This window comes from Nyctereutes procyonoides, unplaced genomic scaffold (genome assembly GCF_905146905.1).
Source record: "Nyctereutes procyonoides isolate TBG_1078 unplaced genomic scaffold, NYPRO_anot_genome, whole genome shotgun sequence".
NCBI classification, from domain to species: domain Eukaryota; kingdom Metazoa; phylum Chordata; class Mammalia; order Carnivora; family Canidae; genus Nyctereutes; species Nyctereutes procyonoides.
This window is the reverse complement of record NW_026575036.1, coordinates 13,751,237-13,766,759: the sequence shown is the minus strand read 5'-3', so window position 1 is coordinate 13,766,759 and position 15,523 is coordinate 13,751,237. Positions and strand designations below refer to the sequence as shown.

General features: G+C 41.3%; 1 protein-coding gene across 1 annotated transcript in view; it reads left to right on the top strand.

Annotated features, from left to right (window-relative positions):
* TMTC1 (transmembrane O-mannosyltransferase targeting cadherins 1) overlaps positions 1 to 15,523 on the top strand; it is a 274,216-nt gene that overhangs the window by 222,666 nt on the left and 36,027 nt on the right. Inside the window, exon 13 of the mRNA XM_055318820.1 lies at positions 12,060 to 12,168. Within this exon, the coding sequence (XP_055174795.1) occupies positions 12,060 to 12,168 (109 nt within the window). The remainder of the gene's footprint in view (positions 1 to 12,059; positions 12,169 to 15,523) is intronic.

Sequence of the window (15,523 nt, the reverse complement as noted above, 5' to 3'; positions counted from 1 at the left end):
ACCAGAGTGCTCAGTGTTCTCCCCTGTCCTGAAAATTATATGTGCCCTCCCCACCGCCAACCATCCCTAAGCTTCCTGAGTTTTCCTGGCTCCGTTTACAGTCTGGTCTCCTTAAGATCCTGTGCTGGGCTCCGACTTGGAGCAACTCTTGAGTAGAGATGTACCTTGAAGAAGGTCCAAGTCAATTAGAAGAATAAGAGAAATGAACAGGGAAGTGTTGAATTGCTGTATTGCGCACCTGAAACTGATAGAACACTTTATGTCTACTAACAGGAATTAAAATAAAAACTAAAAAAAGGGAGAGAGAAATGAGGGTAACCAGTGGAAATTTCTTCTCGCATGCAGTGTCTTACTCTAGGAGAACAAGATCAAGATAAACTTTTTATCTTAAGTCCAGTAGCTCGATTTTGCCTTGACACAACAGGCTACATTTGGAATATAACTTGTTCAGGATTGTCAGGGGGCTTTCAGATCTATTTTTAGCTCTGTGTAGGCCAGGAGGAGAAACACGAAGGGCAGAGAGAGGGATATGCATGTTCTCCATGTGAGCTCTGGCCCACACTCACCTGTAGTCTGCGGGGTATGTGCCAGAAAGCACTGTGGGAACGTGAAGCTGGCCTTGAAGTCTTCCTCCCAGCTTCCTCTGCTCCGAGGACCCAGCCTGGTGCTTTCATGCCCCTGTCTGCTGGGCGGCATTGCAGGGCTCTCTGCCCTCAATCTTTCTGCCACTTCTCCTCCAACAAGTGACTAGCATGCCAATAACTGACACTCACATGAAGAATTACAAAGCCCTTCCTCATGCCTCATACACTTGCCCACTCAGGGTGGTCAGGGGATGGACACCATCACTCTCCCCTTAGAGACAGGGCACAAGGCAGGGAGGGGAGGGCTGTGAACAGTAAGCTCTATTGAGTGGCACCTCCAGAGCCAGCCCTTTCTGGTACCTCTGGCTATCACACTGTCCCTGTGTCTCTCCTCAGGACCAGGAGTTGTGGAAGAACTTAGTAAGTTTGCATCTCAGTTCGGCCATGTTGTAGTGTGTTTTTGGGAAAACATTTTTATTTTGCAGTGCCTCCAATTACTCACTTATAAAATGGGAACTGGGGAGGCCTGGGTGGCTCAGCAGTTTAGCATCTGCCTTTGGCTCAGGTCATGATCCTGGGGTCCTGAGATCGAGTCCTGCATCAGGCTCCCTGTGGGGAGCCTGCTTCTCCCTCTGCCTGTGTCTCTGCCTCTCTGTGTGTCTCTCATGAATAAATAAATAAAATCTTTAAAAAATAAAATAAATGGGAATAATACTAGTAACTTCTTTTCATGAGTAGTGAACATGAGAATGCATATAAATACTTAACATAGGACCTAGCCCCCAATAAAGATGAAATAAGTTTTAGCTACGATTAATTATTAGCCCAGGGACATAATTTCCCACTTCCAATTTGAAGCTCAGCTTCTTGGGATAAAATGAATAATGAATCAGAAGTAGATAATGCATTTTCTACCCCTGCCGTTGAACAGCTTCAGGCAGTACTCAACCTCCTTGAGACTCAGTTTCCTCCTTTATGAAATAAGGCACTGGACAAGGTGATCCTGTAAACCTCTTTAGCCGCAGGAATCTGTGGTTTTAACTATGACTCCAAGTTTCTAATCCCTTAACTGAAGTGGAAGAGGAAGACCAGAAAGGAATTTGAAAGTGCATTTTTCTTCAGATGAAGTAGTTGCAAAGGGACAGCATTATGTTTTTGCTGAGAAATTAGTTGGTAAGGGTTCTGATAGGAATTCCAGATGGGAATCTGACTGAAAAGTAGAGAAGGAACAAGTTAGAGTTAGCATCATCCTATGTGCCAGACAGTCTGCTAGGCACCCTGCCTTTGTGTAATTATTGCATCCTCAAAGGAACCTGGAGGGTAGTGATTCATGTACCCATTCAACAGATCTGGCCACTGAGACACATAGAAGTGGAACATCTAATCCAAGCCATACAGCTAATGAGGGCAGAGCTGGGATTCAGACAGCAATCAGCCTGAGCCTAAAACCACGGATGTGCCCATCATCACAGTGACCCTTTATCTATGGGGAGAATGAATCCTGGCTAAATCAGGCTGCTCTCAGCTGCCCTTTCCAGATACCAAACTGGGAGCATTGCTTCTATGCTTTCCTTCAGATCATGGAATAGCTGAGCATAAATATTTGCGTGAGCTTTGGAGTGATGCTGGCTTGGGACTATTTCCCTCCACTCCCGACTCACCTCCATGCACTCCTGGCACAGAACTGCCCCACACGTGCAGGAGCAAGGCCCTAGTGGGGCAAGCATTCTGCTGCCTGGGTTCAGGGCAGTGACCTCACTGAGCTGATGAAGACATCAGGAGCCTTCGAAAGGAGTGAAACAGGAGGGATTCAGGACAAACATTTCCTCAGCACCTACTCTGTGCCAGCTTCTGTGTGAGGTCTTTCTGTGAGCTGTGTCTTCCTCTCTGCTGCTGATAACTAGACAGCGTCAGAACCTTCCCCAGCATTCTATTCCTCAGATTTCAGCTGGGGAGAGAAGTGTTAAAGGCAACTAAAGCTTGACCACTGACGCCACACAGGGTGGGCACCCCAACTGCCTCCCATTGTTGCTGCAGTGACCTCAGTCTGATCCTGCAGACCCACCTGGATTGGGGCAGGGTGTGAGGTGCCGGTGACTCACTAACTATAGTGAGTATAGTTTTGAACTGAAAAAAAATTCATTCTTCATCAGCACATAATAGGGATCTACCCTGCAGACAATTTTCCTGTGTGACTTCCATAAAAAGTCAAATAGCACAACTCGTGTGAACACCAGTAAACCCAATGCTGTATTTCCATAGCATTGCTCAGAGATGTGCTCAGTAAACTCGAATGTGAGCGAGGGTACACAAACTCTGGTCCAATTTTCTTATTTTTCTATATAGGAAAGTTAGTAGGGCCATAGAAAAAAAATGTATGCTCTGAAAAGATCATCTGTCAGATATTTACAATTTGACTTTCACAGTTCATTTTTCAAAAGTACTGGTAAAGCCTATCTGTCCCCAAAGAAGCTCCCCCCACCCAAAAAAAATCATAATCTTTTTCCTACTTTGTAAGAGACATCATTTTGGGACCCAACAACAACAAAACATTCCAATAATGGAACCAAATTAAGGGAGCTCCCCAGCACTCCCAAGTTCACACTGTGGTTAATGGGAAATTTTACTGCTGCCAAGTGGATTGCCAAATCCATTTATTTCTGTTGCTGGCATTTCCTAAATTCTCCCCAAATGTCAATACTTTTTCAAAGCAAGCATCTGCTTTTAGTTTAAATGAATGTATCATGAGATTTTAGACAGGGATCCAGAAAGTTTCCCAAATTGACAAACTTAACAGGTCCTTAATTACTAAAAGAAAATATGGTGAAGCCTTATTTTGCTTTCGCTAAATATCTGTCATTGAGATAGAGCCAAGAAAGTGAGATGATGCAAATGTTTTTACTTAACACACAAGAAAAACAGCCCCACTGCTGTATAACCAAAGGAAGAATTAATTCCCTGGGAAGCTACAAATGTTTAATGGCAAAATTTGCACATTATGAGCAAGATCTAATTTCTACTTAATGTTTCTCTCATGAAATCAATGATGAAGATGTTATTGGTCCCAGGAAGCCCTTCTCAGGACTTTTAGCCTTTTGAAAGTTCCTGGGGAAAATGTGAGAGAGTAGTTTTGCTTGCAGAGTATTAGATTTTTATGTATGCTCTGATGCCCACGTGGATGACACGGGCTCTAAGACTTGGATGCAGAGAAGAGGCATCCACAATGGAGCTGCAGGGAGACAGAAAACTGTCTCTTCCAATCACAGTCTTTCTCAGTGTCCTCTCCACCCATCCCCACTGGAGCCTCCCAGTCATCCGGCCAAATCACCTGACCACTGTGATTGTCTTTTTGGCTCTGATGGATCCGGGGAGTCTTTTTGACTTTTATTATCATCTTACATTTAGCCTTGTCTCCAGGATCAGGTGAACAGGCAAATCCCAAACTGAACCAGGGCAAAGTTGCCCTAAAACGTAGGCTGAAGACCACCCCCAACAGAATTCTCTGAGGGGCTTATTGAGAATAATGATTCCTGGGCCCTCCCTCAGACCTACTGAATCTGAGGAGGCCTGGAATTCCACATTTTTCCAAACACCCAAGGATTCTTAAGCACTAAAATTTGAGAACTATTGTTTTTTTTTTTTAATTTTATTCATCTATTCATGGAGAGGCACAGAGAGAGAGAGGCAGAGACATAGGCAGAGGGAGAAGCAGGCTCCATGCAGGCTTCATGCATGTGGTACTCGATCCCAGAACCCCGGGATCATGACCTGAGCCAAAGGCAGACGCTCAACCACTGAGCCACCCAGGTGCCCCAAGGACTATTGATCTAAAGGGAAAAGTGAAGACAAAATATTTTAGGTCATGGAGGATCAACGGTCATCAGGTGGTGCAGTCACTTGATGTTTCCTTATTTGGTGGGTCAGGAAATTCAGGATGCTGAGAGGCAATAAATATTATCACCCTGAGACGCTTTTACCTTTACCTACTCCTCTCATCTATCCAGCAATCCCTAATAGCTTCACCAGTGTCAGTTGAACCCCCAAAAGAAGCTCTGACTGTCCTTAGTGTGACATGAGTTTCCAAAGGGACTCAGAATGCTCCTTTCTGTGACTTCTAAGTGAAGGTGTATGCCCAAGGGGTATTTACTGAGGTTTGATTTTATCAATTCATTCACCAGATATGGGCTACTTAATTTAAGCTTTTTTACATTATTCGGAGAAATAACCTGCAGAGTTAGCTAAATCACATGCTTGGTCAATTCAGAGGCAAATGTTTTTTTCATCTTTTTCCCCTTTTGAATTGACCTGTCAATTTAGTCTAAATGGCTAACAGAGTAGTCCTGCATAGATGGGGCTTACATTGAAAATGGGCTTCTGATTTCCCCAAATTGCTTAATGATAGATCCAAAATGAATGTATTAGGAAGTTTTAATACTGTCTAATGCTGGCCCAGGGGTGATCTGTACTGTTGGAGTACATACTCATTCCCATTAAGAAATTTTATAATGTCTATTTGAAATTTTCTGCCTCTCTCTCTCTCTCTCTCTTTTTTTTTTTTTTTTAAATATCTTTTCACATGGAGATAACTGCCTAAACCTTTCTTTTCTAAGAAACTTTCCTGGCTTTACTGAAGAAGAGGCTCGGAATTACTCCTGATTCTTTCTTGCCCAAATATTCACCTCTAGCAGTCACCCCTAAAAATGCAGACCCACTCCTTTATGTGGTTCTGACGTAAACTGAGTGGATTCTGGACTATCATTCTACCATTTTTGCCTCTTCACCTTGGTGTTTGCCTTAGAGTGATTTTTCCAGGGGTAATGACTTGTTTGGTAGGGGTGTGATCTTACATTTAGTGCAACGTATTCATTTGTGTATTTAATGGGATTTAAATTGTATTAAAAATGTATTATAGGGCAGCCCGGGTGGCACAGCAGTTTAGCAATGCCTTTGGCTCAGGGCGTGATCCTGGAGTCCTGGGATCGAGTCCCGCATTGGGCTCCCTGCATGGAGCCTGCTTCTCCCTCTGCCTGTGTCTCTGCCTCTCTCTCTCTCTCTCTCTCTCTCTCTCTGTCTCTATGAATAAATAAATAAAATATTTTTAAAAATCTATTATGGGGACACCTAGGTGGCTTATTCAGTTAAATGTCTGCCTTCAGCTCAAGTCATGACCTCAGGGTCCTGAGATCTAGCCCTTCATCGGGCTTCAAGTTCAGTAGGAAGTCTACTTGTCCCTCTTCCTCTCTCTCTGCCCCTACCCCCTGCTCATACTTGCTCTCTCTCTCTCTGTCAAATAAATAAATGAAAGCTTTAAAAAAATTATTATGGTATCAAGAAAAAACTCACTCTGATGTCTAGCCTTAATTTTTTGTGAATAGTTTGAAATGTGGAAGTATATTACTTTTTTTAAAAGATTTTATTTATTTGGGGGCAGCCCGGGTGGCTTAGCGGTTTGGCACCTGCCTTCAGTCCAGGGTGTGATGCTGGGGACCTGGGATCGAGTCCCACGTCGGGCTCCCTGCAGGGAGCCTGCTTCTCCCTCTGCCTGTGTCTCTGCCTCTCTCTGTGTCTATATGAATAAATAAATAAAATCTTAAAAAAAAAAAGATTTTATTTATTTGGATGCCTGGGTGGCTTAGCAGTTGAGCATCTGCCTGGGCTCAGGGTGTGATCCTAGATCCTAGGGAGCCCGCTTCTCCCTCTGCCTGTGTTTCTGCCTCTCTCTGTGAGTCTCTCATGAATATATAAATAAAATCTTTAATTTTGTTTATTTATTTGAGAGAAAGCAGGAGGGAGCAGGGGAGGGGCAAGGAGAGAAGGAGACGAAGAATCCCAAGCAGACTCCATGCTGAGCACAGAGCCCAGCACAGGGCTCCATCCCACGACCCTGAGATCATAGCCTAAGCCAAAATCAAGAGTTGGACATTTAACCGACTGAGCCATCCAGGTGCCCTGAAAGTATATTACTTTTGAAGAAATTTCAAAAATATTACACTCTCCTTGTTTTAAAAAAATTAATTGAAAAAAAAGGAGATAGGTTTTGATGAGTGATTTTAGAAACATTAAACAAGCTAATAAAAGCCAAAACAAATATAGTATCTACTGTGTACCTGAGACTGAGAGGTCTGATGATGTGCCTAAAGAAACACAGCTAGTAAATGGTAGAAATAGAATTTGAAGTCAGTCCTTCTGGTTTTTGAGTTTATGCTTTTAACTACTATGCAGAGTTAAAGTAGAGAAGCTGCTTAGTGGTACCTGCTAAGTAGGAAGTGCTTAATAAATAATAACTATATTTGTAATTTTCTTATGATGCTAAAGCTTGAGATGCTTCTTTCTTAGGATTTCTTCTATAATACTGAAAGAGCTGTAGAAATGGAGATATAAAATGGATGATAACATTATGTACCTCTAACTTGATTAGAATACTGAAATGCTTATTGAAGATTTACAAAGATTAGGAATAAAGAGAATAGAAAAACCATGTTTTTTTAAGAAAAATTAACTTAGCGATTACTGAATTTCTATTATGTACAGGTCACTTTACTAAAATTATTTTCTACTGTGTACAGATTTCTGGAGTAAAAGAAGTAAGATTAATAAGACATAGATCTTGCCTATGAAGAAGCTTAAAATCTAGTAATGGTCTCAGATGCCTATCATTTAAGAGAGTGAATGCAGAAGTGCTGACTGTGGCCTGCCCATGGAACGGGACAGATTTGAAATTCTAGATTAGAATCCTGGTGTCACAGTAGCTGTGTGCTGGGCGCACATCACTTAGCCCTCCAAATCTCAGTCTATTTTTGTTAGGATGTTGGTTACTGGCATTTCCTAAATCTTAAAAATGGCAGTAATTATACCTAATTCATTAGACTCAAGAATCAATATAAAGAATTCAAAAGAATCACTTACTATATACTTAGCAGAGAGTAAATGTTCAGCAAACAGCAGCTGGAAAACAAGAATTTCTGACCACTTCCCTGCATGGCCCACTCACTGGTGGAAAGATGCACCCCCTCTGTGAGGCAGTGGCAGGGGCCCTTCATATGTTGTGCCAGGGCCTTGGAGAAGCAAAGTGAGATGGAACCCAGATACTCTTTAGAATGGTGAGCTGAAGAACAAAGGCAGCTGCTCCTTTGGAGGCCAGAACAGGCCTTCCAGACAGCAATTTACCCGCCATTTTTTTTTCCTTACAGAGATACAGAAAGAAAGCCAACATATAAGAAAGGCAGTGTATATATAAATATGTTTTCTAATTTTGTTATATGTTTAGGAGATGGGATGAGGGATCATGCTTTGAGCTGGTGAGTCAGTCAAGCAGAGTTGAGAGCAGAGGAGGGGAAAGCCATCTGTGCAGTAGCACAGCGTGAATGCCAGGCAGAGAGGCACAAGACCTATGTGAGACCTCCCTTTTTGCTTGGGACCAGGGCAAATCACTGAGGCCCTCTGAGCCTCATTTCCTCCTACTGTAAATCAAGGAGGGTGAATTATATCCATAATTCTCAAGTCTGAATGGCTGTCATATTTGTGTGGCTCCCTATTAAGAGGTGCAGCCTAGGAACACCAAGACCTTTTTAAAAGCACCCAAGGTGATTTTACAGTACACTGAGGGTACAAAAGCAGTGGAGTAGATGATGTCTTAGGTTCTGTAAGATAAATGCCAAAGGCCACCCAGTCTGGCTGGACTAGTGGGTACCTGATTATGTTGGGAATGTTGATCAGAACCACACTGTGGAAGGTTGTAAACAGTCTATCTGTACATACCAGGGCATTAGTGACCATTTTTATATAAAGGCAGTGCTGTAGAAAAGAATGTATCTGTCAGTAGAAGGAGAAAAAAAAAAGAGAACTAGAAAGAGGCTGTGAACGAAGGTACGAGCAAGCAAAACTGAGTAAGGTGCAGTCTAGTCGACAGAATTTTGTAGAAATATTGCCGCCAATTTTTAATTCATATGAGAAAATTAGTAGAGAAACATGGGGCTATAAGATAGATTTGAAAAGGGATCCTCTGAAACCAGAATCAGGTTGCAATGAAGTTCAGTTCTCACGTGGTAATCACAGTACTATTGAGATGAATGATCTGTTCTGTTATTAAATCAAAACCATGCCAATTTCTTAAGCTCCCACCAAAGGCTGAGCAAAAGAGACACTACAGAGGAAGTGTTTCTTTCTCCTATTTCTCTCCCTTTCAGAAACAACAACAACAAAATACTGCTGATGAGTTTCTTGGGCTTCTGTAAAAGAAACATTTTCAGATATCTGTTAAGGTGGTGTGTACCTGACACCTGTTGATATCCAATGACTCTCGAAAGTTCCGAGGGAAAAAAGCAGAATCATCCAGGAGTACAGAGCCGAGGAGAAATGTCTTATCTGCATGGTCTTTGCATCTTGCAATACCCCTATATTCACCAAAATTACATGGTGAGCTCTTTTTTGAAAGTGTGTCAGTCCCTTAAGAGATTAACAGAGATACAGTTTTTCATAAAGAATTAGGTTCCCTGGGGATAACTTTGATGCTGACTTTTCCACTGTGTCATATGAATGTTAATGGACAGCCTTAAATGTTTAGATTCCTAGACTGCCTTAAGTGGTAATTAACACACTGAATTCATACATAAAAGGTTTAAATTGTCATTCTAACTGATGTGAGCCATGACAAATGAAAATCACTACATCTTTTCTATCAAATTGTTGTGGGTTTGTGGTGTTTTTCCTGCTGATTTTGAAGAATATCCAAGCTCAGTTACATTCTGACGGACTTAATCTTCAGCCTTAATTTCTAAAGTCTGAATCTTCTTATGGATTTTGGGAGGATTTCCAAATTAATATTAATGAAGATTTATGAGTGGCACCTAAGTGGTATAGTTGGTTAAGCATCTGACTCTTGGTTTTGGCTCGTCTCATGGTCTCAGGGTCTCAGAGCAGCTGCCTGTGTCAGGAGACTCTATTTTTCCCTCTGCCCCTCCCTGCCTAAAATAAATAAATAAATCTTATAAAAAAATATTTATGAAATCCTTGGAGGAAGAGTTCTGTTAACCATGAAATCAGTAGTCAAATTACCAGGATTAAAAAATAAGCTTTCATTTACATGTGCCCATGGAAGATGTACTTCAAGGTATATTTTAATCTAGAAACCAAGGAGTACATAAACATAGTGGACTTCCGTAGTTATACTCTTTCAGTGTTTGTTGACTAAATAAATGAATCAGTTTTAAAAAAGCTTTACTGGGATCCCTGGGTGGCGCAGCGGTTTGGTTTGGCCCAGGGCGCGATCCTGGAGACCTGGGATCGAATCCCATGTCGGGCTCCCGGTGCATGGAGCCTGCTTCTCCCTCTGCCTGTGTCTCTGCCTCTCTCTTTCTCTCTGTGTGACTATCATAAATAAATAAAAATTAAAAAAATAAAAAATATATAAATCTGTAGACTTTGGGATACATGGGTGGCTCAGCAGTTAAGGGTCCTGGGATCGAGTCTCACATGCATGAAGCCTGCATGGAGCCTGCTTCTCCCTCTGCCTGTGTCTCTGCCTCTCTCTCTCTCTCTCTCTCTCTCTCTCTCTCTCTGTGACTATCATAAATAAATAAAAAAAATTAAAAAAAATAAAAATAAAATAAAAAAGCATCACTAAAAGAGATGAGATACAAATTTCTTATAACCCTGATACTTTCAAGCCACATCCCAAAAATAATCCACTGAAGCACACAGATGTTACACCTTGATATCAATAGCAGGACTGTACATCAAGGGGAGCCCAGTAGGAGTTAGCTTGCTTTCAGGAAGACAAGGATGGCATGGACCTCCCTTAGGAAATAGCCAACATGTAATAGACCAATGATACATATGAGCCAAATTGCACAGATGAATGCAAGGTCTATGCTGAAAACATGACTTTTTTTCAAGGTCTATCATAGAAGACTCTTTTCCAGGTAAAATTGCCTTGTAGCATGCTGCTTCTAGCTCTTGGAACTCAAACTCATGGACTCAATAGTAGTTTTTCCTCTCCAGATGTTCATCGCCCAGAGACTGAAGACGTAGGGGTTTTGCAGCAAGAACGACACTGAGCCGCCTTTGCTAATTTATGGAGCAATTCTGCTGAAATCTCAGCGTGTGAACAGATTACCAGAGAATCTTTTTAAAATGTAGGGTTTGATTCAGGAGGTCTGGATGGAGCTGGAGGCTCTGCATTTCTAACAAGTTCCTGGTGAGGTTGATGATACTGGTCCATGAATCATACACTGAGCAGCAAGGTTGTAAGAAATGGGTTTCTAAGTAGTTAGAGGAAGCAGATACAGTGTGATGGAAGAGTATGGGCTCTCGACCCAGAAGACGGGCTCTATGAACATGATGAGTCATTAAGCTTTTCTGAATCCAAATTTTCTCCTTCAAAAAATGAAAATGATAGGGCAATGAACACCTGCTGCATGAGGCTGTTGTGAAGATTAATACTGTTAATGGGAAAATTTCCCAGAGCATAAGGTACATTGCCAAAAAAATGATTGTTGACCCTAAATAGTGAAAACATAAGCATACAAATCTGTATTGGTACCCAATAAATGTGGGAAGACCCTTAGGTTGTGTGTTCTCTATAGTTCAGGGATTCTGTTTTTTTTTTTTTTTTTCATTCCACTCCTTTTACCAGTTATGTCTAGCACTGAGCAAAGTGGTCAGTGTTTGTGAAATTGTATTAGTAGCGAAGTTGATCACTGCTGGTGTGTATTTTTGGCTTCAAAAATACTGATATCAGGATAATGACCCAGTTTTGCCCCCATGGCACAAGCAGGAAAGAGAACTGCCACCCAAAATGTCGGTAATAACTTTGGGGCCTTGAGTCCTCTTTGAACCAGAAGTAATCACTTTTGGGAGAAGACTAAAATGAAGAAAACAGAACCAGCCCAGATTTTCAATAAAAATAATATGATTAAATAGCCAATCATTCTTTGCCAACCAGTAGTCATGGTATTTTCTAACTTCACATCTTATGTATAAAAGGATCCTTCTTAGATATAAGAGCAAAGGTTAACATGAGTAGTTTGGCTGACTTGTCCCTGATAGGTGCCTCAGCCACTGTTAGCAGCCCAGCCTGTGGTGGTGCAACCAATACTCCCGGGGCTCAACTCCTCTTGTTGGAGTTGGCTCCAACTGGCTCCCACAAATGCCTCCACAACTGTTCCTCTAAGGGTCAAGGTTTCTGATTAACAAGCCTGTAAAATATTAAGTAAAACTCTCAGGAAGTGCACAGCAGGAAACAGAAGGTAGAAAAAAAATCAATGAATAAACTTCAGCATCATTTACATGTCTTTCCACTGAGAATTCAGAGACGGAAACCATTGGCACCTTGAGACAATCTAGTGCAGTTCATTTGCAGTGAAATCCAGAGAGAATCAGGTTCTCTTTGCGAAAAGAAATGAGGTTTTAATGTCTAGTCAGAGAATTTAAACAAAGTGTTATTAAAAGATTTTTTCCCCTCTTTATAATCTGTAGGTCCCAGGAGAAGAAAGAAGAAGCCATCACATTACTGAAGGACTCCATTCAATATGGTCCAGAGTTCGCAGATGCGTATTCAAGCTTAGCTTCGTTGTTGGCCGAGCAGGTAATTGTGTCCTTGGAACTTCACATATTTTCTAAAAAGTTTTTACTGTTGAATGTATAAATTAATATTAACCAGTTTTTGGTACTGATGGTTTAATTTGTAAACCCATATTGGACAGCCAATCTCTATGTCAGGTTCTTCTTGACAGAAATTACAAGCCCAGCTTCCTTACTCTGAACTGTCAGTGTAGTGAAGAGAGCCTTTAGGCAAAGATGGTCCATTAGAGGTCATTGATATATTCTGTGTCACTTTGGGACAGAATCTGTCAAGAGCAATACACAATATTTGCCAGCTTTATTGCTCTTAACTTATATTTTTCTGGGGAATTATTAATGGGAGTCAGATCTCCAAACTCAATAGGGAACCAGTCACTGATAATCTTAATAGATCCTGTGTCTCAGTACCTGTTAAAATATTGCAGAAGCTTACAGAACAGGTTCCAAAGAGACAACACTTCTCATGGCATAAAGGGATATTTTTATCCGCCTCCTTCTCTTTGCTTGTGTCTACGTGATTGGATACTGGTTTCAGTGTTCTGGATGCATGCCCCCCGCTGAGGGGAACCAAACATTAATTGTCTTCTCTAAATTGATGATACCGTTTTGTTGACACACATAAGTGCCTTCAATCGATAGTGGATTCTGCTATCACACAATTACCAGATTGTCTTTAAAATCAAGGTCAACAATAGACGTGGCCAACAAGCACATGGGAAAATACTCCGCATCACTTGCCATCAGGGAAATACAAATCAAAGCCACAATGAGATACCCCCTCACACTAGTGAGAATGGGGAAAATTAACAAGATGGGAAACAACAAATGTTGGAGAGGATGTGGAGAAAGGGGAACCCTCCTGCACTGTTGGTGGGAATGTGAACTGGTACAGCCACTCTGGAAAACTGTGTGGAGGTTCCTCAAAGAGTCAAAAATAGAGCTACCCTATGACCCTGCAATTGCACTACTCGGGATTTACCCCAAAGATACAGATGCAGTGAAATGGCAGGACACCTGCACCCCGATGTTTATAGCAGCAATGTCCACAATAGCCAAACTGTGGAAGGAGCCACGATGTCCTTCAGCAGATAAATGGATAAAGAAGATGTGGTTTATGTATACAATGGAATATTCCTCAGCCATTAGAAATGTCAAATACCCACCATTTGCTTCAACGTGGGTGGAACTGGAGGGTATTATGCTGAGTGAAGTCAGTCAATTGGAGAAGGACAAAAATTATATGGTCTCATTCATTTGGGGAATATAAAAAATAGTGAAAGGGAATAAAGGGGAAAGGAGAGAAAATGAGTGGGAAATATCAGTGAGGGGGACAGAACATAAGAGACTTCTAACTCTGGGAAACGAACAAGGGGTAGTGGAAGGGGAGGTGGGCGGGGGGGGGGGTTGGGGTGACTGGGTGGCTGGCACTGAGGGGGGCACTTGATGGGATGAGCACTGGGTGTTATGCTATAAGTTGGCAAATCGAACTCCAATAAAAAATATACAAAAATAAATAAATAAAATAAAATAAAAGTCAACACCTTCAAAAGATGCCCTGTAGCATTCCATTGGCTTAAATATAATGAATGATTTGATACTGCATGTCAGTTATGTAGAGGTGTGATTTGCATTCAAAAAACTTTGGAGGTTTCACCAGGAAGCCAATTTAGAACTTTCTATGGATATTTAAATGTCAGAAATGAAAGCCTAGTTTTCATGCTAACTCTAATAGTAGTTGAACTTTAGACAAAACTCATGTTTGTTGGAAGATTTTAGTGCATGTTTTAACATAGTGGTTAAGCGGACATGGTGATGGTCATATTCTATGATATATACTGGTTGTCCTCAACTCCCTTTGGCTTGTTTTAAAGCAGACACAGAGGAGTTTTCTGAAGCAAAGATTGACTCTGCCATTGTTCCTTTTTCTCACCTCATCCTGTTTCATTCATTTTCATAAGAAGACCTTTAATCCTGCCTCTGCCTGGCCTCTGTCTTGTAGTTGCTCACACATGCCAAGCATGCTCCTCTTTTGGGGCCTTTGCCTGCAGCACTTTTTTCCCAGACATCTTAGAGTATCCTTCCTCCTATCATGCTGGTTTTACACAAACTTTACCACATCAGAGGGATTGTTTTTTATTACCCTTTCTAAATACCAGCATCACACTGCCCATCAATGTTCTCTATCACCTTGTCCTGCCTTATTTTTCCCTATAACATTTATCATCATCTAACATATGTTTTTTTAAAAGATTTTATTTATTTATTTGAGAAAGGTAGCATGAGCTAGGATGGGGGTGCAGTGCAAGAAGCAGACTCCCTGCTGAGCAGGGAGCTGGACTTGGGGCTTAATCCCAGGACTCCAGGATCATGACCTGAGCAGAAGGTAGATGCATAACAGACTGAGCCACCCAAGCACCCCTGACATGTTTGTCTGTGATCCTTCTCCCACCACTAGAATATTTAACTCACAAGAATGACCATCCCCTCTATTCATGGCTGTATTCCCATGCCCATCACGTTGTATACATTCAATACACTTTGAGTGAATAAATGAATCCCTATGAACTGTAGAATATATAGTCTCTCCAATCCAGTACATATTCTAAATTTTCCTCTTATGTTGTGGGAGGAGTAAGCATGTGGGCCACACTATTTTGTAATTGATCCTACCTAAATGTGATATGTTTGTCCTACACTAAGCGGTAGTATGAGGAACCACCATATGAAATTACTCTTTGTAACCATAGAATCAGGGATGGGGTTGAGGACAGCATCTACTATATCATTCAGTGGCTTCTTTATGAGGACTCAGGAAAAATTTCTCTCATTATCAGTATTAGGAAAGGCTCAGCCTCTCCTGAGTTGCAAGCTCTTAGCTTTATTTTTAATCTAATGCAGGAAAGTCTTGCAGATGCTAAAAAGGGTCAGCTCTATTCCCATCCACCTTGCCCCTGACCTCTGATTAACAGCCATCTGGACTGTATAGTTGGCTTTTCTGTGTGTGATGCTTTTATTCCTGAGTTTATCATTTTCCTTAATTTATTTTATTCAATTTTTGTTTCCAATTTTTAAAACTTCCTCGGTTTGTAGAATAATGAGGTATAAGTAAGCAAATAGAGTTGACCCTTGAACAATGTGGGGTTGGGTGCATTGACCACCTGTTCAGTCAAAAATCTACATACTGACTCCCCCTAAACTTAACTGCTAATAGCCTACTGTTAGAAACCTTACCAATAACAGTTGATTAGCATATATTTTGCATATGTGTTATATTATGTACTCTCACAATAAAGTAAGCTAGAGAAATGAAAATGTTAAGAAAATCATAAGGAAAAAAAAAGAAAATTATAAGGAAGGGA